General features: G+C 45.0%; 1 protein-coding gene across 1 annotated transcript in view; it reads right to left on the bottom strand.

Annotated features, from left to right (window-relative positions):
• PUSL1 (pseudouridine synthase like 1) overlaps positions 1-24293 on the bottom strand; it is a 29427-nt gene extending 5134 nt beyond the window's left edge. The window contains exons 1-6 of the mRNA XM_062507504.1: positions 24250-24293; positions 22420-22477; positions 13811-13998; positions 3957-4106; positions 2427-2600; positions 380-434 (exon numbers count right to left, since the gene is read on the bottom strand). Coding sequence (XP_062363488.1) covers positions 380-434; positions 2427-2600; positions 3957-4106; positions 13811-13998; positions 22420-22470 — 618 coding nt within the window. The 5' untranslated portion in view covers positions 22471-22477; positions 24250-24293. The remainder of the gene's footprint in view (positions 1-379; positions 435-2426; positions 2601-3956; positions 4107-13810; positions 13999-22419; positions 22478-24249) is intronic.
• Between the last annotated feature and the right edge of the window lie 2327 nt (positions 24294-26620).

Here is a 26620-nt window from a genome sequence, read left to right as displayed (position 1 = left end):
TATTATTAATAATATAATAATAATATAATATATTGATAATATTGATATCGATAATAATAAATTAATAATAGTAATATAAAATAATAATAATAATAATAATAATAATAATAATAATAGTATAGATGAATTAATAATAGTAATAATAATAATAATAATAACACTAATAGCAATAATAATAATAATAACAATAATAACAATAACAATGTTTTTTTTCAATGTTACCACTGCAAGAGCAGAGGTTGTGGAACAGATTTTGGGAGGGGGTTGGGGTTGGGGTTTTAGGCCCCAAATTTGGAAGACTTTGGGTTTGGGGATGGATTGAAAAAGGGAAATTCCAGGGCAAGAGGAGTCGGGGTTTTTGCAGCGGCTGCGGCGGAACCTGGCCATAGAGGAACGCTCGGCTCTGCACCTGCACCTCCCACAGCTGCAGCTCCCTAGGGAGGGAGAAACAGGAACAGGATTCAAACGCGGGGAAACGACAACAAAACGAACGACAGCGACGACAACAACAGCAAACAAAACAAAACAACAACAAAACAACAAAACAAACGGCAGCAGCAACAACAAACAATAAACAAACAAGAGACAACAACAACAGACAAAACAACAACAAACAAAACAACAACAACAACAACAAACAACAACAACAAACAAAACAACAGCAACAACAAAAACAACAAAACAAACGGCAGCAGCAACAACAAACAATAAACAAACAACAACAGACAACAACAACAGACAACAACAACAAACAACAACAACAAACAACAACAACAACAAACAAAACAACAACAACAAACAAAACAACAACAACAAACAAAACAACAGCAACAACAAAAACAACAAAACAAACGGCAGCAGCAACAACAAACAATAAACAAACAACAACAGACAACAACAACAGACAACAACAACAAACAACAACAACAACAAACAACAACAACAACAGACAACAACAACAAACAACAACAACAAACAACAACAACAACAAACAAAACAACAGCAACAACAAAAACAACAAAACAAACGGCAGCAGCAACAACAAACAATAAACAAACAACAAGAGACAACAACAACAGACAACAACAACAAACAAAACAACAAACAACAACAACAAACAACAACAACAACAAACAAAACAACAGCAACAACAAAAACAACAAAACAAACGGCAGCAGCAACAACAAACAATAAACAAACAACAACAGACAACAACAACAGACAACAACAACAAACAACAACAACAACAAACAACAACAACAACAGACAACAACAACAGACAACAACAACAAACAACAACAACAACAACAAACAACAACAACAAACAACAACAACAACAAACAAAACAACAGCAACAACAAAAACAACAAAACAAACGGCAGCAGCAACAACAACAAACAATAAACAAACAACAACAACAGACAACAACAACAACAAACAAAACAACAGCAACAACAAAACAACAGCAAAACAAATGACAGCAACAACAACAAACAATAAACAAACAACAGACAACAACAACAGACAACAACAACAACAAACAACAACAACAACAAACAACAAAAACAACAAAACAAACGGCAGCAGCAACAACAAACAATAAACAAACAACAACAACAGACAACAACAACAAACAAAACAACAACAAACAACAACAACAAGCAAAACAACAGCAACAACAAAACAAACAACAAAACAAATGACAGCAACAACAACAAACAACAAAAAACAACAACAGACAACAACAACAGACAACAACAACAAACAACAACAACAACAACAAACAACAACAACAAACAACAACAAACAACAACAAACAACAACAACAACAAACAAAACAACAGCAACAACAAAACAAACAACAAAAAAACCGGCAGCAGCAACAACAACAACAACAAAACAACAACAACAAAACAAACAATAAAATAAAAAAAAACAAAAAAACACACAAAAAACCCCCAAAAAACTCCAAAAAATTAAACCAAAAAAAAAAAGAACCACCCCAAAAAACCAAAAAAACCCAAAAAACAAAAAAACCCAAAAAAACCAAAAAAACCCAACAAATACATATACATATATAATATATATAAATATATATAAAAATAAATAAATATATATATAATATATAATTTTACATATATAGTATATATATAAATATATATATTATATTATATTATATTATATTATATTATATTATATTATATTATGTTATGTTATGTTATATTATGTTATAATATATATTATATATATTTATATAAAATACATACATATATATTATATATATTTTTTTATATATATACATATTTATATATACACATATATATAAAGTATCAAATTGGAATCAGTTATATATATATATATTTTTTTTTTTTTTTCCCCCCCCCAGGGACGTGACGTGGGTGCCTGTCCTGGATTCGCGGTGTCACCTGTGCAGGTAGTGCTGGGCCAGGAAGGCAGGGGCGGGCTGGACCTGCAGCTGCAGCAGGGTCCTGAGCGGGTTCTGAGCGGCGCCGTCGCCGCGCCGCGAGCGGAACGTGCTGAAGTCGTGGGTGCCCAGCAGGAACTGCGCTGCTTCCCTCATGGCTGGGACGTCCAGGGGGCTGCAGGTGAAACCAGCTCGTGGGGAAGGGAGCAAACCACGGGCAACTGGGTCAGGATCAAAGCCCGGGGAATTAAACCGGGCTCAAACCCCGGGGGATTAAACCAGGCTCAAACCTGAGGGAATTACACCAGATTCAAACCCCGGGGAATTAAACCAGGCTCAAACCCTGGGGAATTAAACCAGGCTCAAACCCTGGGGAATTAGACCAGAATCAAACCCCAAGGAATTAGAACCCAGTGAACCCCACCAGTCCCAATCCCCACTAAACCCCACCAGCCCCAAACCCCAATGAACCCCACCAGTCCCAAACCCCAATGAACCCCACCATTCCCAATCCCCACTGAACCCCACCATTCCCAATCCCCACTGAACCCCACCAGCCCCAAACCCCACTGAACCCCACCAGTCCCAATCCCCACTGAACCCCACCAGTCCCAAACCCCAATGAATCCCACCACTCCCAATCCCCACTGAACCCCACCACTCCCAATCCCCACTGAACCCCACCAGTCCCAAACCCCAATGAACCCCACCAGTCCCAATCCCCACTGAACCCCACCAGTCCCAATCCCCACTGAACCCCACCATTCCCAATCCCCAATGAACCCCACCAGCCCCAATCCCCACTGAACCCCACCATTCCCAATCCCCACTGAACCCCACCAGCCCCAATCCCCACTGAACCCCACCAGTCCCAATCCCCACTGAACCCCACCAGTCCCAAACCCCAATGAATCCCACCACTCCCAATCCCCACTGAACCCCACCACTCCCAATCCCCACTGAACCCCACCAGTCCCAAACCCCAATGAACCCCACCAGTCCCAATCCCCACTGAACCCCACCAGTCCCAATCCCCACTGAACCCCACCATTCCCAATCCCCACTGAACCCCACCAGCCCCAATCCCCACTGAACCCCACCACTCCCAATCCCCACTGAACCCCACCAGTCCCAATCCCCACTGAACCCCACCAGTCCCAAACCCCAATGAACCCCACCAGCCCCAAACCCCAATGAACCCCACCAGTCCCAATCCCCACTGAACCCCACCAGTCCCAATCCCCACTGAACCCCACCAGCCCCAAACCCCAATGAACCCCACCAGTCCCAATCCCCACTGAACCCCACCAGCCCCAAACCCCACTGAACTCCACCACTCCCAAACATTTCACATTTATTCAACCCCTACCACTTCAGATTTACCCTTCCCTACCACAACCCCCATTAAATAAAACCCACGCAGATCCAAATCCTCCCCGATCCCCTTTATTTTTTTCCCCCCCATCCCCTCACTGAGCACAGATTCCCACATTTCCCCTGCGGAGGTGTCTCCCAGGGGGGATGGCCTCACCCTCCTGGCAGAGCCCAGCACAGATCCCGCTCGAAGACGGGGATTTGGGACCGGTGGGCACAGCCCAGCAGCAGGCGGTAGATGTAGGTCCTGGAGAGGGCACTGAAACGGGCGTGGAAGGTGCTGGAAACTCGCTGGGCACTGAGGATGCTGCGGGACACAAGGGACACAAATGTCACCAGGCACGTGGGAGCTGGAACGCGCAGGAGATCCTTGGAGAAATCACATTTGCGTTATCAACGAGAAACAAAAAAGTCTCGGTATTCAGCAAAATTTAGGGTTTTTTATTTGCTGCAGAAGGGGAAGGCGAGGGGTCGGCGCCCACCCCACGCTCCATCCAACCTTGGTTTGGTTCAACCTTTTTATAGGATGGTTTTCCTTGTAGGAATCAATAATTGGGGTCTTTTTTGTGGTTGTTGTCATAATTCTGCCAGTTGGGGTTAAAAATATTTGTGTGAAATCCTCAGACAATTTGTCAAGTAACCATCTGGTTTTGGTAGATAAAGAACAGCAGAAGTGGGAAGTCTGCTCTTAGCAGATAGGTCGTGATTGGTCACAGCAAGGCAGGAAATCTGATTTTGTAAAATCTTTCAGGCTGTGATTGGTCACAGCAAGGTAGGAAATCTGATTTTGTAAAATATTTCAGGTTGTGATTGGTCACAGCAAGGCAGGAAATCTGATTTTGTAAAATCTTTCAGGCTGTGATTGGTTACACAAGGGCAGGAAATCTGATTTTGTAAAATCTTTCAGGCTGTGATTGGTCACAGCAAGGTAGGAAATCTGATTTTGTAAAATCTTTCAGGCTGTGATTGGTTACACAAGGGCAGGAAATCTGATTTTGTAAAATATTTCAGGTTGTGATTGGTCACAGCAAGGCAGGAAATCTGATTTTGTAAAATCTTTCAGGCTGTGATTGGTTACAAAAAGGCAGGAAATCTGATTTTGTGAAATCTTTCAGGCTGTGATTGGTCACAGCAAGGCAGAAAATCTGATTTTGTAAAATCTTTCAGGTCGTGATTGGTCACAGCAAGGCAGAAAATCTGATTTTGTAAAATCTTTCAGGTTGTGATTGGTCACAGCAAGGTAGGAAATCTGATTTTGTGAAATCTTTCAGGTCGTGGGAAACCCTCGTTTTACCAACTGGTATCAAATACAATTTACTTATAAAACACAATATTCCTACCAGGGGGATTGAAACAGAATGGTTTTAATCTTGTATTTCCCTTTATCTAGTTCCATGTCTTATCTAAGTATTCTGGTTTATACAAACTCCAAAACTTCTACGATTAACAGGAATCTTTTATTAACTATCACATTTGGGATTGGGATGTCGCAGAATTGGGGAATGTTTGGGTGAAGGGAGGTTAAAGATTATTTTTTCCACAGGTAGGGAAATTCCATCATCCCAGGGTGCTCCAAGCTGGCCTTGGACACTCCCAGGAATCCAGGAGCAGCCACAGCAAATCTGGGAATTCCATCCCAGCTCTTCCCCACCCTCCCAGGGACAGATTTATCCCAATTATCCCTATATTTATAGTCGTATTTATATTTGTGTTTATGTTTGTATTTATATTCATATTCATATTTATATTTGTATTTATATTCATGTTTGTATTTATATTATATTCATATTTATATTTATATTCATATTCATATTTATATTTGTATTTATATTTATGTTTTTATTTATGTTTGTATTTATATTTATATTTATATCTATATTTATATCTATATTTATATTTATACTAATACTTATATTTATATTCATATTTATACTCATACTTATATTCGTATTTATATTTATATTCATATTTGTACCTTGCATTTATTTTTATTTTTATATCGTTTTCACTGACTTTGTGTGCAACTCTAAGTGCCCAGCTCTTCCCTGGGAAAAAAAAAAAATAAAAATCTGGCGAAAATCTAGCAAAAACCCAGTAAAATAATTCAGCAATAATTCGGCAAAAATCCGGCAAAACAATTCAGCAATAACTCCATAAAATAAGTCAGCAAAAATCCAGCAAAAAATTCCATCGTCCCAGGGTGCTCCAAGCTGGCCTTGGACGCTCCCAGGGATCCGGGAGCAGCCACAGCAAATCTGGGAATTCCATCCCAGCTCTTCCCCACCCTCCCAGGCAGGAATTCCTCCCCAGTCCCTGCTTCCCTTCACCTGGAAGCCATTCCCTCTTTCCCTACCATAATTTCCCTGGAGAACTCTGAGACGTGCTCCAGGTTTGCGGTGTTTGGGATCGGAATCCTGGATGGGCTTGGGTTGGAAGAGACTTTAAAGCTCACCCAGGTCCACGGGCAGGGACAAATTCCACTGTCCCAGGGTGCTCCAAGCTGGCCTTGGACGCTCCCAGGGATCCGGGAGCAGCCACAGCAAATCTGGGAATTCCATCCCCACCCTCCCAGGGACGGATTTATCCCAGTTATCCTTTCCAAAGTCACCACTTCCCCTTGTCCTGTCACCACAGCCCGTTCCCTTGGACCCTGGGACAATTCCCCCTGCTGCTTTTACAGATCCCAAAGGGAGAGGGAAGAATTCCCAGAGCAGCTTTAGCATCCTAGAGATGGTTTAAAGGAGGTCACTTCCCTGTCCTCTCCCCTCAGCACCTCCAGCACTTTGTGCTTCCAGGAAAATCGAGGTGAATCCCAACACCAGTGGGGTGGGGATGAATCCAGCAGAACCCTCTCACCCCACAGGGACAACCCCAAAAAAAATTCCCTGCACGTGTCCACTCATCTCCCGCCGACCCCAAGCATTCCCAGAAGGAGCTGCCCAGGCAGCTGAGCCTGGGAGAAAAATTCCCTGTTTGTCCAACCCAAAACTGGATTGGGAGCCACAAAGGAGGGCACAGAGGCTGCCAGACAAAATTCTCCTGTCAAGGAAGGAAATTGAGCCTCCCTGAGCTCCTGCACCTCTCCCAAATTCTTCTGGAGCGCTGCACGTGTCTCTCTCTTATCCCAAAGTCCTCCTGCTCTCCATCCTGCAGGAAAATCCCAGCAGGGATCTCCTGCACCTCTCCCAAATTCTTCTGGAGCGCTGTACGTGTCTCTCTCTTATCCCAAAGTTCTCCTGCTCTCCATCCTGCAGGAAAATCCCAGCAGGGATCTCCTGCACCTCTCCCAAATTCTTCTGGAGCGCTGTACGTGTCTCTCCCTTATCCCAAAGTTCTCCTGCTCTCCATCCTGCAGGAAAATCCCAGCAGGGATCTCCTGCACCTCTCCCAAATTCTTCTGGAGCGCTGCACGTGTCTCTCCCTTATCCCAAAGTTCTCCTGCTCTCCATCCTGCAGGAAAATCCCAGCAGGGATCTCCTGCACCTCTCCCAAATTCTTCTGGAGCGCTGTACGTGTCTCTCCCTTATCCCAAAGTTCTCCTGCTCTCCATCCTGCAGGAAAATCCCAGCAGGGATCTCCTGCACCTCTCCCAAATTCTTCTGGAGCGCTGTACGTGTCTCTCTCTTATCCCAAAGTCCTCCTGCTCTCCATCCTGCAGGAAAATCCCAGCAGGGATCTCCTGCACCTCTCCCAAATTCTTCTGGAGCGCTGTACGTGTCTCTCTCTTATCCCAAAGTTCTCCTGCTCTCCATCCTGCAGGAAAATCCCAGCAGGGATCTCCTGCACCTCTCCCAAATTCTTCTGGAGCGCTGCACGTGTCTCTCTCTTATCCCAAAGTTCTCCTGCTCTCCATCCTGCAGGAAAATCCCAGCAGGGATCTCCTGCACCTCTCCCAAATTCTTCTGGAGCGCTGTACGTGTCTCTCTCTTATCCCAAAGTTCTCCTGCTCTCCATCCTGCAGGAAAATCCCAGCAGGGATCTCCTGCACCTCTCCCAAATTCTTCTGGAGCGCTGCACGTGTCTCTCCCTTATCCCAAAGTCCTCCTGCTCTCCATCCTGCAGGAAAATCCCAGCAGGGATCTCCTGCACCTCTCCCAAATTCTTCTGGAGCGCTGCACGTGTCTCTCCCTTATCCCAAAGTCCTCCTGCTCTCCATCCTGCAGGAAAATCCCAGCAGGGATCTCCTGCACCTCTCCCAAATTCTTCTGGAGCGCTGTACGTGTCTCTCCCTTATCCCAAAGTTCTCCTGCTCTCCATCCTGCAGGAAAATCCCAGCAGGGATCTCCTGCACCTCTCCCAAATTCTTCTGGAGCGCTGTACGTGTCTCTCTCTTATCCCAAAGTCCTCCTGCTCTCCATCCTGCAGGAAAATCCCAGCAGGGATCTCCTGCACCTCTCCCAAATTCTTCTGGAGCGCTGTACGTGTCTCTCTCTTATCCCAAAGTTCTCCTGCTCTCCATCCTGCAGGAAAATCCCAGCAGGGATCTCCTGCACCTCTCCCAAATTCTTCTGGAGCGCTGCACGTGTCTCTCTCTTATCCCAAAGTTCTCCTGCTCTCCATCCTGCAGGAAAATCCCAGCAGGGATCTCCTGCACCTCTCCCAAATTCTTCTGGAGCGCTGTACGTGTCTCTCTCTTATCCCAAAGTTCTCCTGCTCTCCATCCTGCAGGAAAATCCCAGCAGGGATCTCCTGCACCTCTCCCAAATTCTTCTGGAGCGCTGCACGTGTCTCTCCCTTATCCCAAAGTCCTCCTGCTCTCCATCCTGCAGGAAAATCCCAGCAGGGATCTCCTGCACAGAACCACAAGCCCTGCAGGTTTACAGCATTCCTCTCCTTAGAAGGCAGTTTTTCCTCCTGCTGTTTTGCCTTCCTGCCTTTGGAATTTAGTGAGGAGAAAGGAGTCAGGGCAGCCAAAAAAAAAAAAAAAAAAAAAAAAAATCCAGGACAGATTTGGGAGCACAAATGTCTGTATTTACTTTAAAGAAGGTTGGTGCTCTGGGGATTTTTGACAGCTCAAGTGCCTCTGGCTCGCAGCCCTCCCCTGGCTCAGAGCACAGAGGGAGAAATGAAAGCTGAGCCACAAAGATTTGCAAAAACAAGCCCAGGAATTGCTCCCACTGCCATAAACCATCGGGAGAAATGCAAACTCCATCCTCCAGGCCTGCACTGGGGTTTGAAGGCAGCACCTCCAGCCTCCTCAAAAACAAAATAATCAAATTATTACATTTATTTCCCTCTGCCTGCATGCCTCCATGAGCACACGGAGTGTCCTGAGCTTCTTCTGTTAACACTCGGGTGGGTTTTTATTAAATAACCACCCTTGCAGAAAGATCCTTTCGATTTCTGCTCACAGAATTCCTCAGTGCACGCAGCTTTTCCTGCTGCAATTATTCCTTTTAGCCAGGAATGGTTTTCCAGAATTTTCTCCGGCAGCTGCGTCTCAGACCTCGCCGAGATCCCAGTTTTAAAAACAGCTGAATGATGGTAAATTAAAAAAAAAAAAGTGGCTTTTTTATTTTTTACTTTTCCAACAGAGCCTGAATTTTGAGATCAAAGGAAAAAAAGAAAAAAAAAAACCTGAAAACATTTTAACCAGAAATGGCAATGCACGAGACAAAAAAAAAAAAAAATAAAAAATCATCCTGCTCTCTCCCCTGACAACAGCACCTAAAATCCAATTTGCAGGAGGTGGGAGGAATCCCAGCTCTGCCTTGTCACTCAAAAAACTTTTATTGTGTGGTTACGAAACCAGGAACAGGAGGTGTGAGACTCCCACACTGCCATTCCCACTTCAAGGGCAGCAGAACCCTCCTGAGACGACTCCAGCTCGGAAAAATTCTCTGATTTTGGGAGGATTTAAAGGATTTAAATCCTTTTAAATGCGATTTTAAGTTGAAGAGACAGAGCAGTGACCATCAGGCCACAAAGAGGGTTTTTTTTACTCAGCCAGCCTGGAATTCTGTTTCTTTTCCAACAACGTGTTCTCACAAAAATCCCCTTCTCCTCCAGCCCCTGCTTGCAACCACATCAAGGTTTGGGGTTTTCTCTTCTGCATGAGCAGAGAATTTCTCCTCCTGGCACGGGGAATTTTCCAGAGGGAGGGATGAGGGGTGAGGGGTGAGGGGTGAGGATGTGCAGGCTCAGGCACATCGCCCTCGGATTAACGGGAAGCAGATGAAGAAATTTTGGGAAGGTTCAGCCTCGGGGAGGAGGAAAAGGTGATAAATCCTGTTCAGCTCATCAGAGGGTGCCACCCCCTCACAGGTACCTCAGACTCAAAGTGTGAGTTTGATCCTCACACGGGGCACCAGCGCATCCAGGAACGGCCCAGCAGCAGAAAGCTGGAACCCAGGCCTGATCCACAGGGGTCAGGAGCAGGACTGGAGTGAGCAGGGCAGGAGTTCCTCATTCCTGGGACAGAGCAAAACCTTCATCCATCCTCCATCATCCATCATCCATCATCCATCATCCATCATCCATCCATCATCCATCATCCATCCATCCATCCATCCATCATCCATCCATCCATCATCCATCCATCATCCATCATCATCCATCATCCATCCATCATCCATCCATCCATCATCCATCCATCATCCATCATCCATCATCCATCATCATCCATCCATCATCCATCCTGCATCATCCATCATCCATCATCCATCCATCCATCATCCATCCTGCATCATCCATCATCCATCATCCATCCATCCATCATCCATCATCCATCATCCATCCATCATCCATCATCCATCATCCATCCATCATCCATCATCCATCATCCATCATCCATCCATCCATCCATCCATCCATCATCCATCCATCATCCATCATCCATCATCCATCATCCATCATCCATCATCCATCCATCCATCATCCATCCATCCATCATCCATCCATCATCCATCATCCATCATCCATCCATCCATCCATCATCCATCCATCATCCATCATCCATCATCCATCATCATCCATCCATCATCCATCCTGCATCATCCATCATCCATCATCCATCATCCATCCATCCATCCATCCATCATCCATCCATCATCCATCATCCATCATCCATCCATCATCCATCATCCATCATCCATCCATCATCCATTATCCATCATCCATCCATCCATCATCCATCATCCATCATCCATCCATCCATCCATCCATCATCCATCCATCATCCATCATCCATCATCCATCCATCATCCATCATCCATCATCCATCCATCATCCATCCATCATCCATCATCCATCATCCATCATCATCCATCATCCATCATCCATCCATCATCCATCCATCATCCATCCATCCATCCATCATCCATCCATCATCCATCATCCATCATCCATCATCCATCATCCATCCATCATCCATCATCCATCATCCATCATCCATCCATCCATCATCCATCCATCCATCATCCATCATCCATCATCCATCATCCATCATCCATCCATCATCCATTATCCATCCATCATCCATCCATCATCCATCCATCCATCCATCATCCATCCATCATCCATCATCCATCATCCATCATCCATCATCCATCCATCATCCATCATCCATCATCCATCATCCATCATCCATCATCCATCCATCATCCATCATCCATCATCCATCATCCATCATCCATCCATCATCCATCATCCATCATCCATCCATCATCCATCATCCATCATCCATCATCCATCCATCATCCATCATCCATCATCATCCATCATCCATCATCATCCATCATCCATCATCCATCCATCCATCCATCATCCATCATCCATCATCCATCATCCATCCATCATCCATCATCCATCATCCATCCATCATCCATCATCCATCATCCATCATCCATCCATCATCCATCATCATCCATCATCCATCATCCATCATCCATCCATCCATCCATCCATCCATCATCCATCATCCATCATCCATCATCCATCCATCATCCATCATCCATCCATCATCCATCCATCCATCCATCCATCCATCATCCATCATCCATCCATCCATCCATCCATCCATCCATCATCCATCATCCATCCATCCATCCATCCATCATCATCCATCATCCATCCATCATCCATCATCCATCCATCATCCATCATCCATCATCCATCATCCATCATCCATCATCCATCATCCATCATCCATCCATCATCCATCATCATCCATCATCCATCATCCATCATCCATCCATCCATCCATCCATCCATCATCCATCATCCATCATCCATCATCCATCATCCATCATCCATCATCATCCATCATCCATCCATCCATCCATCCATCCATCATCCATCATCCATCATCCATCATCCATCATCCATCATCCATCATCCATCCATCCATCCATCCATCCATCATCCATCATCCATCCATCCATCCATCCATCATCATCCATCATCCATCCATCATCCATCATCCATCCATCCATCCATCCATCCATCATCCATCATCCATCATCCATCATCCATCATCCATCATCCATCATCATCCATCATCCATCCATCCATCCATCCATCCATCATCCATCATCCATCATCCATCATCCATCATCCATCATCCATCCATCCATCCATCCATCCATCATCCATCATCCATCCATCCATCCATCCATCATCATCCATCATCCATCCATCATCCATCATCCATCCATCATCCATCATCATCCATCATCCATCATCCATCATCCATCCATCCATCCATCCATCCATCATCCATCATCCATCATCCATCATCCATCATCCATCATCCATCATCATCCATCATCCATCATCCATCCATCCATCCATCCATCCATCATCCATCATCCATCATCCATCATCCATCATCCATCATCCATCATCCATCCATCATCCATCATCCATCATCCATCATCCATCATCCATCATCCATCATCCATCATCCATCCTGCATCATCCATCATCCATCATCCATCCATCCATCATCCATCATCCATCCATCATCCATCCATCCATCATCCATCCATCCATCATCCATCATCCATCATCCATCCATCCATCATCCATCCATCCATCATCCATCATCCATCCATCATCCATCCATCATCCATCCATCCATCCATCCATCATCCATCATCCATCCATCCATCATCCATCCATCATCCATCCATCCATCCATCCATCATCCATCCATCATCCATCATCATCCATCATCCATCATCCATCAAACCCCAAACTGCTGCAGCCTCTGCACGTTCAGAACTGGATTTGAGATTCCAAAAAATGTCTGGAGTGATAAATTGTATTTTATGGGATAGAAATTAGAAATGTAAAAAAAATAAAGATCTAAATATAGATCTAAAATATCTATCTATCTATGTATCTATATCTATATCTATATCTATATAGATATAAATATATATAGATATAAATATAGATATAGATATATATAGATATAGATATATATAGACATAGATATAGATATAGATATAGATAGATATAGATATAGACATAGATATAAATATAAATATAAATATAAATATAAATATAAATATAAATATAAATATAAATATAAATATAAATATAGTGATGAAATTTATAAATTTGGGATCAATATTTATAGTTATTTATTATATCTATTTTATAATATTATATATAATTATAAATATAATATTTGAATTTGCATTGTATATAATTATAATTACCTTATTATTATTTATTTGTAAACGTGGAATTAATAAATATGGAATACACGGGAATATCATCTCCCAAAAGAGAGAATTTCTGAACTGCTCTTTGCAGACAGCTAAAAAATGACCCCTTCCCCTTCCCAAAACCTCCCACCAGAACACCCAAAATCCTTTGAGCACCGAAATTTTCCCGTTCACTTTAACCCCTTCATAACCCCCACCAACAAATGGAAAAAAACCCACTTAATTTACATGCAGGATTTTCTGGGATAACGACCACTTTAAAAACAACAACAACAACAAAAAAAACCAAAAACAAAAACAAAATAAAGAATTTTTTTTGGCCTCTCCAGCCACTCACGAGATGGGCTCAGGCTTGAGGTGGTGGTTGAGCCCTTGGGCAAGTTGGTGGCCAGTGAAAGGGGCCTTGCCAGGAGCCCTGAGGACGTCCAGGTGGGCAGCGTTGGCCAAAGCGTGGACGCCGGCGTCGGTGCGGCTGGAAATGTGGAATTTGATGGGAGAGCTGGGCCTCAGCTTCTCTGCTGCCTTCTGCAAGAAACACGGAGGGAGTTCTGTAAGAACAGGGCAAAACTGGGGGGAAAAAGAAAAATATGGGGGGGGAAAAAAAATAATGGGAAAAGATGGGGGGGGGGGAATGTGGGGGGGAAAAATAATGGGAAAAGATGGGGGGGGGAATGTGGGGAAAATAAAAAATGGAAAAAGATGGGGGAAAATCTGGGGAAAATAAAAAATGGGAAAAGATGGGGGGGGAATGTGGGGGGAAAAATAATGGGGAAAGATGGGGGGGGAATGTGGGGGGGAAAAATGATGGGAAAAGATGGGGGGAAAATCTGGGGAAAATAAAAAATGGGAAAAGATGGGGGAAAATCTGGGGAAAATAAAAAATGGGAAAAGATGGGGGGGAAAATCTGGGGAAAATAAAAAATGGGAAAAGATGGGGGGGAAATCTGGGGGAAAAGGAATGGGAAAAGATGGGGGGAAAATCTGGGGAAAATAAAAAATGGGAAAAGATGGGGGGGGGGAATGTGGGGGGGAAAAAAATGATGGGAAAAGATGGGGGGAAAATCTGGGGAAAATAAAAAATAGGAAAAGATGGGGGGGGAATGTGGGGGGGAAAAATAATGGGAAAAGATGGGGGGAAAATCTGGAGAAAATTAAAAATGGGAAAAGATGGGGGGGAAATCTGGGGGAAAAGGAATGGGAAAAGATGGGGGGAAAATCTGGGGAAAATAAAAAATGGGAAAAGATGGGGGGGAAAATCTGGGGAAAATAAAAAATGGGAAAAGATGGGGGGGAAATCTGGGGGAAAAGGAATGGGAAAAGATGGGGGGAAAATCTGGGGGGGAAAAAAAATAATGGGGAAAGATGGAGCGGGAAATGTGGGGGGTAAAAAATAATGGGAAAAGATGGAGGGGAAATCTGGGGAAAATAAAAAATGGGAAAAGATGGGGGGGAAAATCTGGGGGGGAAAAATAATGGGAAAAGATGGGGGAAAAATCTGGGGGGAAAAATGTGGGGATAAAAAAATGGGAAAAGATGGGAGGAAAATCTGGGGGGAAAAAATCTGGGAAAAAATCTGGAAAAAATCCGGTAAAGATCCAGTAAAATAATTCAGCAATAATCCGGGAATAATCCGGCAATAAATGGCAAAAATCCGGTAAAAATCCAGCAAAAATCTGGCAAAAAAAATCCAGCCAAATGATTCAGCGATAATCCGTCAAAAATAATCCGGCACAAATCCAGAAATAATCCAGCAAAATAATTCAGCAATATTCTGGCAAAAATCTGGCAAGAATTCAGCAAAATAATTCAGCAGAAATCCCGGGATTATCCATCAGAAATATGTTCATATTTATCTCTGTATTTATATTTGTATTCATATTTATATTTATATTTATATTTGTATTCATATTTATATTTATGGTTGTATTTATGTTTGTGTTTATATTTGTATTTTATATTTATATTTTTATTTATATTTGTATTCATATTTATATTTCTAGTCGTATTTGTATTTGTATTTATATTTATATTTATATTTATATTTATATTTATATTTGTAGTTGTATTTATATTTATAGTTGTATTTATATTTATGTTTATGTTTGTATTAATATTTATCTTCATATTTATACTTGTATTTATATTTATATTTATACTCACATTTATATTTATATTTATACTGATATTGATATTGATATTGATATTGATATTTATACTCACATTTATAATTATATTTTAATTTTTTTATTTTTTATTTTTTTAATATATTTTCTATTTTTAAATATTTTTTATTTTTTTAAAAAATCCCTTATTTAAAAAGAAAAAAGGATTATTTTTAAAAAACAATTGAATAATTGAATTATTTTGCCGGTTTTTTGACGGATCTTTCCCAGATTTTTGCCAGATTATTGCTGAATCATTTAACCGGATTTTTTGCTGGATTTTTGCCAGTTTTTGGTTTTGGCTTTTTGGGTTTTTTTGGTGTTTTTTTTTCTTTTTTTTTTTTTGGCCAGGATTTTTTTTCTGAATTATTTTGCTGGATTTTTACTGGATTTTTACTGGATTTTTACTGGATTTTTACCGGATTTTTGCCATTTATAGCCGGATTATTGTTGAATTATTTTACCGGATTTTTTCGGGATTTTTTCCCTCTAGATTTTCCCCCCATCTTTCCCCATTATTTTTTTATTCCCCCAGATTTTCCCCCCATCTTTCCCCATTATCTTTTTATTCCCCCAGATTTCCCCCCATCTTTCCCCATTATTTTTTTTATTCCCCCAGATTTCCCCCCCATCTTTTCCCACTTTTTTCCCCGTATATTTTTTTTTGTTTTCCCCGCCATCCTTGCCCTATTCTTACAGAACTCCCTTTGTGTTTCTTGGATGGATTTTTTTTTTTTTTTTAATATTAATAATAACTAATTTTTTTTTTGTTGGGATTTTTTGGGATTTTTACAGCTGCTCTTCTCCGTTGCATTTCCCCCCCCCCCCCCCCCCTTTCCGAGCATGCCGAGGAGGAATGTGACCATCAAATAAATCCCAATTTATTTCTCGAATAAATCCCAAATAAAGCTCAAAACTCGGTGGATTTTTTTTTCCCCCCAGCGTGACAGGCACCCAAAGCCACACTGCCAACATTCCACCAACTGCTGCCTCCAGCCTCAATTTTTTTAATATTTCTTTTTTTTTTTTTTTTTTTTTTTTTGGATGGGAATATCATCTCCCGAAAAAGAGAATTTCTGAACTGCTCTTTGCAGGGAGCTAAAAAAAAAAAAAAAAAAAAAAAAAAAATCAAAACCCACCCCCCTTTCACCCTTGCAAATATTTCCTATCTGAATATCCAAAATCCTCGGAGCACTGAAGGTTTTCCTGTGAACTTTAATCTCTTCAGAAACCCCACCTTGAACTTCAAAAAAAAAAAACAAAAAAAAAAACAAACCAAAAACCGAAAGGTGCATGATTTACATGTGGGAATTACTGGGATAGGGACCAGTTTTTCCTGTCCTTGCAGTGAAAAAATAAAAAAGAAAAAAAGCCCCTAAAACAGGCAGGGTTTTCATCTGATCCCCCCACCCCCCAAACCTGTCTGGGATCATCTGTGGGTTCCCAGGAGGGAAGTGAAGCAGGAATTCAGCAATTTCACCCAGGCAAAAAAAAAAAAAACAAAAAACAAAAACAAAATAAACAAAAAACCAAAAAGAAATGAAAATAAAGGAATGAAGGAGCTGTGCGTGCTCAGGAGCTCGCACTCCCTCCTTGGAGCCACAGGAAACACCGCTTTTTTTTTTTTTTTTTTTTTTTTTAATTTATTTCTTTATTTTTTTTCTCTTAGCGGGTGATTTAAACACTAAAATCGTGGCTTTGGAAGCTGCTGGAGACCTCTTACATCTCCCCCACGTGCATTTATCCCAATTTTTCTTTTTTTTTTTCTTTTGTTTTTTTTTTCCCATCTCCCCCACGTGCATTTATCCCAATTTTTCTTTTTTTTTTCTTTTTTTTTTCCCATCTCCCCCATGTGCATTTATCCCAATTTTTCTTTTTTTTTTCTTTTTTTTTTCCCATCTCCCCCACGTGCATTTATCCCAATTTTTCTTTTTCTTTTTTTTTTTCCCATCTCCCCCACGTGCATTTATCCCAATTTTTCTTTTTTTTTTCTTTTTTTCCCATCTCCCCCACGTGCATTTATCCCAATTTTTCTTTTTTCTTTCTTTCTTTTTCTTTTTCCCATCTCCCCCACGTGCATTTATCCCAATTTCTCTTTTTTTCTTTTTTCCCCATCTCCCCCACGTGCATTTATCCCAATTTTTCTTTTTTTTTTTTTTCTTTTTTTTTTCCCCATCTCCCCCACGTGCATTTATCCCAATTTTTCTTTTTTCTTTCTTTTTCTTTTTTTTTCCCATCTCCCCCACGTGCATTTATCCCAATTTTTCTTTTTTCTTTCTTTTTCTTTTTTTTTCCCATCTCCCCCACGTGCATTTATCCCAATTTTTCTTTTTCTTTTTTTCTTTTTTTCCCATCTCCCCCACGTGCATTTATCCCAATTTTTCTTTTTTTTTTCTTTTTTTTTTTTTCCCATCTCCCCCACGTGCATTTATCCCAATTTTTCTTTTTTTTTTTCTTTTTTTCCCATCTCCCCCACGTGCATTTATCCCAATTTTTCTTTTTTTTTCTTTTTTTTTTCCCATCTCCCCCACGTGCATTTATCCCAATTTTTCTTTTTTCTTTCTTTCTTTTTCTTTTTCCCATCTCCCCCACGTGCATTTATCCCAATTTTTCTTTTTTCTTTCTTTTTCTTTTTTTTCCCATCTCCCCCACGTGCATTTATCCCAATTTTTCTTTTTTTTTTTTTCCCATCTCCCCCACGTGCATTTATCCCAATTTTTCTTTTTTTCTTTTTTTTTTTCCCCCATCTCCCCCACGTGCATTTATCCCAATTTTTCTTTTTTCTTTCTTTTTCTTTTTTTTCCCCATCTCCCCCACGTGCATTTATCCCAATTTTTCTTTTTTTTTTTTTCCCATCTCCCCCACGTGCATTTATCCCAATTTTTCTTTTTTTTTTTTCCCATCTCCCCCACGTGCATTTATCCCAATTTTTCTTTTTTCTTTCTTTTTCTTTTTTTTCCCATCTCCCCCACGTGCATTTATCCCAATTTTTCTTTTTTTTTTTTTTCCCATCTCCCCCACGTGCATTTATCCCAATTTTTCTTTTTTCTTTCTTTTTCTTTTTTTTCCCCATCTCCCCCACGTGCATTTATCCCAATTTTTCTTTTTTTTTTCTTTTTTTCCCATCTCCCCCACGTGCATTTATCCCAATTTTTCTTTTTTCTTTCTTTTTCTTTTCCCCATCTCCCCCACGTGCATTTATCCCAATTTTCCTTTTTTTTTTTTTTTTCTTTTTTTTTTTTTTTTTTCCCAGCAGCATCCCAGAGTTCCAGGAGATCCCTGGGACACGCCGGGGATGGATGCAGGAAAGCATTAACTGCATTCAGCTGCTGTTTCCTGAGCGCTTCCACCGCCTGAATCCCGCTGCAATTTCCACTGCTGGATGCCAGAGTGATACGGATCCACATTCCACATTGCTTTTATTGCTCCCAGCTCACTTTTTCCTCCCGTGCTGGAGGAGCAGGAGGAAGAACGAACCCACTCATGAACATCACCCGTGGCAGGGGAGCAAAAGTTCATCCACTTCTCCTCCTCGAGTCTCAATGATGATGATGATGATGATAATAATAATAATAATAATAATAATAAAAAAGAAAAAATCCTCTAGACTCTCCATCGACCTTCGCAGGCACTGGAAATGGTTTTTTTTGGAAAAATAAATTTCTCTCGCCCAGCAGCTGGATTGGTTTCATGCCCTGGAATGGGATGCAGTGCCCTGCCAGGGAGCTGCACAGTTCATTAATTACGGTGCTCTAATAATTAATAACGCGCAAGCTCCGGGCTGCGCGTCCTCCCAGCCTCCCTGACTCACTGGCTGCTATGTCAGCTGAAACGAATTAAAAATCCAGCTCATTTTCAGTTGGATAAATGAAATGGAAGTGAATGCCAGGAAGGATACGCGGAGAATGTGGGTTTTGTTAGGAGGGAAGGTTTCCAAAGCAGTCTCTGACATCACTGGAATTATTATCAAAACAGAGGCTGGAGATGACATTTCTCTTTGCCTGTTTGAATTGCTTTTTCCATTTTTTTTTTTTTTTCTGTTTTTTAAAGGATGTGGGGAAGGAGGTTGTACCAGAGCTGCCTTGCATAGTAAGGAGCTGGTGTTCCTCCTTTCCCTCCTCTCCTCTTCCCTTTTCCTTTCATGAGGAACAATCCCTGCCCTTTTACACAAAGCTCTGGCCAAAAGAGGCTTTTGTGAGGGGAAGAGCAGTTTGGGCAGCATTTCCCAGCAAAATGGGAAATGGGAGATGGCTCCAGGCAGGCCTGAGAGGGAACTCTGCAAATCCCCAGCAGGTTTTTTTTTTTTTTACCACAAGCAACAGCAAAAAGTGAGATCTTCCTTTACAGCAGGGATATTTCTGAGAGGTGAGGCACAGCATCAAGTCCTGGATGTTAAAAGTTCCCATAAATAACTGGAGGGAGCCAAATCTCAGAACTCCAACTTCTCCAGGTGGGGAAATAATGCCTGGAATTTTTTTCAAGTTGAGCTCTTAAGTGCTCCAAGACTTTTCTCCTAGAAATACAGTGCAGCCAGCAAAGCTCTCTTCCCTCAAGGAGAGAGGAAAAGCTCCTAAAAAGAGACAGAGCATCAAGTCCTGGATGTTAAAAGTTCCCATAAATAACTGGAGGGAGCCAAATCTCAGAACTCCAACTTCTCCAGGTGGGGAAATAATGCCTGGAATTTTTTTCAAGTTGGGTTTCTGAGTGCTCCAGGAAATAAAAGTGCAGCCAGCAAAGCTCACTTCCCTCAAGGAGAGAGGAAAAGCTCCTAAAAAGAGACAGAGCATCAAGTCCTGGATGTTAAAAGTTCCCATAAATAACTGGAGGGAGCCAAATCTCCGAGCTCCAACCTCCCCATCAGGGGAAACAAGGCCTGGAATTTTCTTTGTCTCCAAGAAATAAAGCGCTTCCAGCAAAGCTCACCCCCCTCACGGAGACATGAAAAGCTCCTACAAATATCTCTGGACTAAAACAAGGCTCCATTTCCTCTGGACAGCCCCGGGGCTCTGTCACAGAGCAGCACCAAGGACTAAAAAAAGACAAAAAAATAAAACCAACAAACTTTGCAGTGACACAGGGTGACCAACAAATCTGCTCGGCGATTTTCCCTCAGCACAAGGTGACACAAAACCAAGCGGCCCGTTCCAATTTCCACGGGACAGCTGCTGAAAAACCAAACCTTCACCTCGCAGGTTATTTGGAACTGCAAACAAATGGCTGAACATCCTCACAACACAATAAGGATCTCATTACAACTTGCATTTTGCCCTTCCCTTCGGTCGCCTTCCTGCCTTTGGGGGAAGCAGTGAAGTTCAAGGCTGCAGAGAAAAGGAGGAAGGAAGAGGAATTCCTGCAGGCCCCAGAAGTTTTTTATTAAAGCTGCTTTAGGGCTTCCCACGCGGTTCCAACAGACACAGCGTCAAGAGGCACCACATGAAAGCAGCGAGCTGCCCTGCAAAGTGCTGACACTGGGAAAAGGCAACACCAACCAAACTCACGTTTGTCCTTTTCTCCTCTTCTTTGCTCCCCCAGTCACCCACCCTTACCCCTCTGCCCGTTCAGACATCACTGGGATAATGCAGAACAAGTGCTGGGCTCACCCCAAGAGCAGAGCCCCGGGGTCCCGAGGATGAGATCAGTGGGACAGAAAATCCTCTGGGGCTCTCCTTCCAGGCTCTGCAGGATATTTGAACACTTTCTCTGCCACGGTCTCGGAAAAGAAGCCGCGCGAACGCGGCCCGAGAGCTCCGATTCCGGCCGTAATTGCTCACGTTTTGCTTTTTGAGTGGAATCCTGCAGGAATTCTCAGCCCCACGGAGAGCGGGGATGTCCTGGCCCTGTCACACTGTCACCACTGCAGAGCCCAAAGTGCTGCAATTTGTGATTTGGGTCAGACAGACTGACCCCAAATGGGAGCTGAGTGACAAAATGAATGCCCAGGCGTGCTCTGACTGCAGAGATCAGCTCTCCAACAGCCTCTTATCCTCCAAGCTTCATTTGGAACTCCGTGATGCTTCTAAGACAGGAGAAATAATTCAGCTTCCTTTTGATTCCAGACTCAGCAGCTCAACAGCAGCTTGTAATTAATTTACCATTTTAATTCAGAATTGCGCTGCGATGCTCAGGTGACCCATTTTCTACTCCTGGGTGTGAAAATGGGGGTTTTTTACACTCCTGTTCACACTCACTGCCAGCCCAAACAGCACCTGGAGTTCTCAAACCATTCCCAGCTCCAAGGGAATTTTTGGGAGCACTGCAGGGATAACAAAATCATAACTTTTCTTTTTTCCCCCCCTGGTATAACAGAACTCCAAAAAAATTTAAAAAAAAAAATGGAAGCAGCAGGGAACAATGAACATCCTGCTGTGCTTTTTTTCTGAAAACCTCTGTCAGGGACATCCTCTCCTGGGAGGGGACAGCACCCAGCTGCTAAATCCATCAGGGAATTGGACATGAAGCAGAACTGAAGCACTTTTAAGGACAAGGGGAGGCAAAGCCACAAGTCCTAAGAAAGCTCAGGTGGGTCAGAACCTGAGCAGGGGCTCTCGGAGTCAGTTCTGGGCTCATTTCAGTCTCCCTGAAGGGTTCACATCTTTTTAAGGTCAGAACCTGTATGATTACATCACTTTAGGTGTTTTATTTTGAACTTCACAGTGTTTAGACCTCTGCCAAGTTTTATTGGGTGTCCACCTCAAAGTAATATTTACCCCTGGGAATTTCTGGAGCTGAGCAAAGTGACCCTAAAAACTTCATTTTCATGACAACAGGATTAGCAAGGACCTACCTCCAAATAATTCTGGACTCCAACCAGGGCCTGGTCACTCTTGGTCTCCATCACCCCACTGCAGAGTAAAACAAATGTGATTTATTGATGTGTGTCAACATTCAGGGACTCGACAGAGTCCACCAACAAATCCCCAGGAGTTCCTGGGGGACTCCCTGAACTTGGAGGGACCAAACACTGAGGAATGGGCAGGAAAATTGCCTTGCCGGTTATTAAACCGATTCAAATTATTAAAAGTGGTTATTTTGAAGAAGGGATGTTGGAAATTAAATAACCCTTCAGCTGTTCCTCTCTGGGCTGGCCCTTGAGACAGAGGCTGACAGAATAAGGCAGATAAACTAAATCAGTTTGAGATAAAATTGTTTTAGGGCCAAGACTCGTGAATGCCATCAATCGACCAAAAGGCCACAAAGACAGTTTGTGACGAGCTTCCTGCTGTGCCACAGAAGCCACTTCCATCCACACGAGCTGCTGAAGGGCTGAGAAAAATCCTGGGGCTAAACCCAAACTACTCAGAGTAGGAACTGAGGGCAGAGCCCGCAGTGCCCCCGTGCAAGAACCCAGTTCCACCAGCTGGGGCTGCCCAGTCCTCCCACAGCCCTGAACTGGGAGCAGGCACAGATGGGATGTTGGGAAGGGCTGGGAGACGCAGCCTGGGATCTCCCCAGGATCTCAGGGACACAAAGCAAACACAGGGCTCTGTCCTCTGTCCCCCAGCCTGAGAGACCTCTCCCTTCTTCTGTGGCCTTCCCTGTCTTTTTTCCTTGCTGGTTTTATGTGTTTCCTGTCCCTCCCCTCACACTTCTGTGCACAGCAAATCCAGCTCCCTGCCTGCTCTCACCTGCTCAGCAAGGGGTTCACCTCTCACCTGGACACCGCTCCAATCCATCCCTCATCAAACTCTGCTCTCTCCAAATTCTGCCATGTCCAAACTCTGCTGTGTCCAAATTCTGCCATCCCAAACTCTGCTGTGTCCAAATTCTGCCATCCCAAACTCTGCCTACCTCAAATTCTGCCAGCCCAAGCACTGTTCTCATCCATTCCTTCCCAAACTCTGCTCTCCCAAACCCTGCCCTCTCCAAACTCTATTCCCGAGCTCCATCCCCAAATCCTGCTCTCTCCCAGTCCCTGCTCTCTCCCAGTCCCTGCTCTCTCCCAGTCCCTGCTCTCTCCCAGTCCCTGCTCTCTCCCAGTCCCTGCTCTCTCCCAGTCCCTGCTCTCTCCCAGTCCCTGCTCTCTCCCAGTCCCTGCTCTCTCCCAGTCCCTTCTCTCTCCCAGTCCCTTCTCTCTCCCAGTCCCTTCTCTCTCCCAGTCCCTTCTCTCTCCCAGTCCCTTCTCTCTCCCAGTCCCTTCTCTCTCCCAGTCCCTGCTCTCTCCCAGTCCCTTCTCTCTCCCAGTCCCTGCTCTCTCCCAGTCCCTGCTCTCTCCCAGTCCCTTCTCTCTCCCAGTCCCTTCTCTCTCCCAGTCCCTGCTCTCTCCCAGTCCCTGCTCTCTCCCAGTCCCTGCTCTCTCCCAGTCCCTTCTCTCTCCCAGTCCCTTCTCTCTCCCAGTCCCTGCTCTCTCCCAGTCCCTGCTCTCTCCCAGTCCCTGCTCTCTCCCAGTCCCTGCTCTCTCCCAGTCCCTTCTCTCTCCCAGTCCCTGCTCTCTCCCAGTCCCTTCTCTCTCCCAGTCCCTTCTCTCTCCCAGTCCCTGCTCTCTCCCAGTCCCTGCTCTCTCCCAGTCCCTGCTCTCTCCCAGTCCCTGCTCTCTCCCATCCCTCCCCAGCTCTCCGAGGTCGCCCCGGGCTCTGCTCCGCTCCTGCAGGTGGCTCGGGGCTAGGGGAGCACGTACCTGTACCTGGTGCCAAAGTACTGAAAGAACACCAGGTACCGGGCGGGGGCACACACCATGGCCGGGACTGGGCCGGGACAGAACAGAGCAGGGACAGAGCTGGGACAGAGCAGGGACAGAGCAGGGACAGAGCAGGGACAGAGCAGGGACAGAGCTGGGACAGAGCAGGGACAGAACAGAGCAGGGACAGAGCAGGGACAGAGCAGGGACAGAGCAGGGACAGAACAGAGCAGGGACAGAACAGAGCAGGGACAGAGCAGGGACAGAGCAGAGCAGGGACAGAGCAGAGCAGGGACAGAACAGAGCAGGGACAGAGCAGGGACAGAGCAGAGCAGGGACAGAGCAGGGACAGAGCAGGGACAGAGCAGAGCAGGGACACAACACGGGCACAACAGGAACAGAACAGGAACAGAGCAGCAGGGATGGAGCCGATCCGGGCAGCGCCGCCCCTTCCCCCCGCCGGCACCGCCGCTTCCGCCGGCACCGGGAGAGAGGGAGGGACGGGATGGGGACCGGGATGGGCTGGGGAGAACGGGATGGGGACCGGGATGGGGATCGGGAGAACGGGGTGGGGACCGGGATGGGGACCGGGATGGGCTCATGGGGAACGGGATGGGGACCGAGATGGGGATTGGGAGAACGGGATGGGGATCGGGATGGGCTGGGGAGAACGGGGTGGGGACCGGGATGGGGACCGGGATGGGCTCATGGGGAACGGGATGGGGACCGAGATGGGGATTGGGAGAACGGGATGGGGATCGGGATGGGCTCATGGGGAACGGGATGGGGATCGGGATGGGCTGGGGAGAACGGGATGGGCACCGGGATGGGGATCGGGAGAACGGGATGGGGACCGGGATGGGCTGGAGAGAACGGGATGGGGATCGGGATGGGGATCGGGAGAACGGGATGGGGATCGGGATGGGCTCATGGGGAACGGGATGGGGATCGGGATGGGCTGGGGAGAACGGGATGGGCACCGGGATGGGGATCGGGAGAACGGGATGGGGACCGGGATGGGCTGGGGAGAACGGGATGGGGACCGGGATGGGGATCGGGAGAACGGGATGGGGACCGGGATGGGCTGGGGAGAACGGGATGGGGACCGGGATGGGGATCGGGAGAACGGGATGGGGACCGGGATGGGCTGGGGAGAACGGGATGGGGACCGGGATGGGGATCGGGAGAATGGGATGGGGACCGGGATGGGCTGGGGAGAACGGGATGGGGATCGGGATGGGCTGGGGAGAACGGGATGGGGATCGGGATGGGGATCGGGAGAACGGGATGGGGACCGGGATGGGCTGGGGAGAACGGGATGGGGATCGGGATGGGGATCGGGAGAACGGGATGGGGACCGGGATGGGCTCATGGGGAACGGGATGGGGATCGGGATGGGCTGGGGAGAACGGGATGGGGATCGGGATGGGCTGGGGAGAATGGGATGGGGACCGGGATGGGGATCGGGATGGGCTCATGGGGAACAGGATTGGCTCATGGGGATTGGGATTGGGATGGGCTCATGGGGATCAGGATGAGGATCAGGATGGGCTGGGGGAGGATGGAATGGGGACTGGGATGGGGACCAGGATGGACAGGGGTGGGCTCATAGGGAATGGGGATGGACTGATGGGAACTGGGATGGGCTCACGAGGACCAGGATGCTCTGATGGGAACTGGGACCTACTCACGGGGAGCTGGGCTGTGTTGTTGGGATTTGGGGATGTGCTGATGGGAGCTGGGATGTTGTGCAAACATCAAACCCCTCTGGAACCCTGTGATTCACCTCGGATGCTCCTCAGCTCTCCAGCTGTGCTGCCTGAAACGCAGTTGGGTGAAAGGAAATAACTAATAATAATAATAATAATAATAATAATAATAATAAATGTCTTGATTTGAGCAAAGAAAACATGTAAAGCAGCCAAAGAGGCCACAAGAGGCTGCCTTGCTCTCGGGTGGGGGCTCACTGCTTCCCCTGCCTTCCTCAGGCCTGAGAATTGATTTTTATTGAGAACTGATCACTCACTGCTGGCTTTTCCTCAATTTCTAACGGGAATTGATCCCTCAGGCTGTTCCAGAACATCACTTGGGTGGCAGTTGTCCCCTGAGGCAGATGAGAATGCCCAAAAAATGCAAGGATTAGGGCAGGAATGTAGCTCCCATGGACAAAAAGTGGTTTATTGGGATGGATATCCATGTCCAGCTCCGGGCCCTCCATCCAAGGAGGACGTGGAGCTGCTGGAGTGAGTCCAGAGGAAACCACAGAGATGCTCCAAGGGCTGGATCAGGATGGGAGAGCTGGCAGTGTTAAAAACCTGGAGAACAGAAGGCTCCAAGGAGAGCTCAGAGCTCATTCCAAGGCCTGAAGGGG

Source organism: Cinclus cinclus, chromosome 23 (assembly GCF_963662255.1).
Source record: "Cinclus cinclus chromosome 23, bCinCin1.1, whole genome shotgun sequence".
Taxonomy (NCBI): Eukaryota; Metazoa; Chordata; class Aves; order Passeriformes; family Cinclidae; genus Cinclus; species Cinclus cinclus.
The sequence above is the reverse complement of the archived record's forward strand: the minus strand, read 5'-3'. Positions and strand labels throughout refer to the sequence as shown.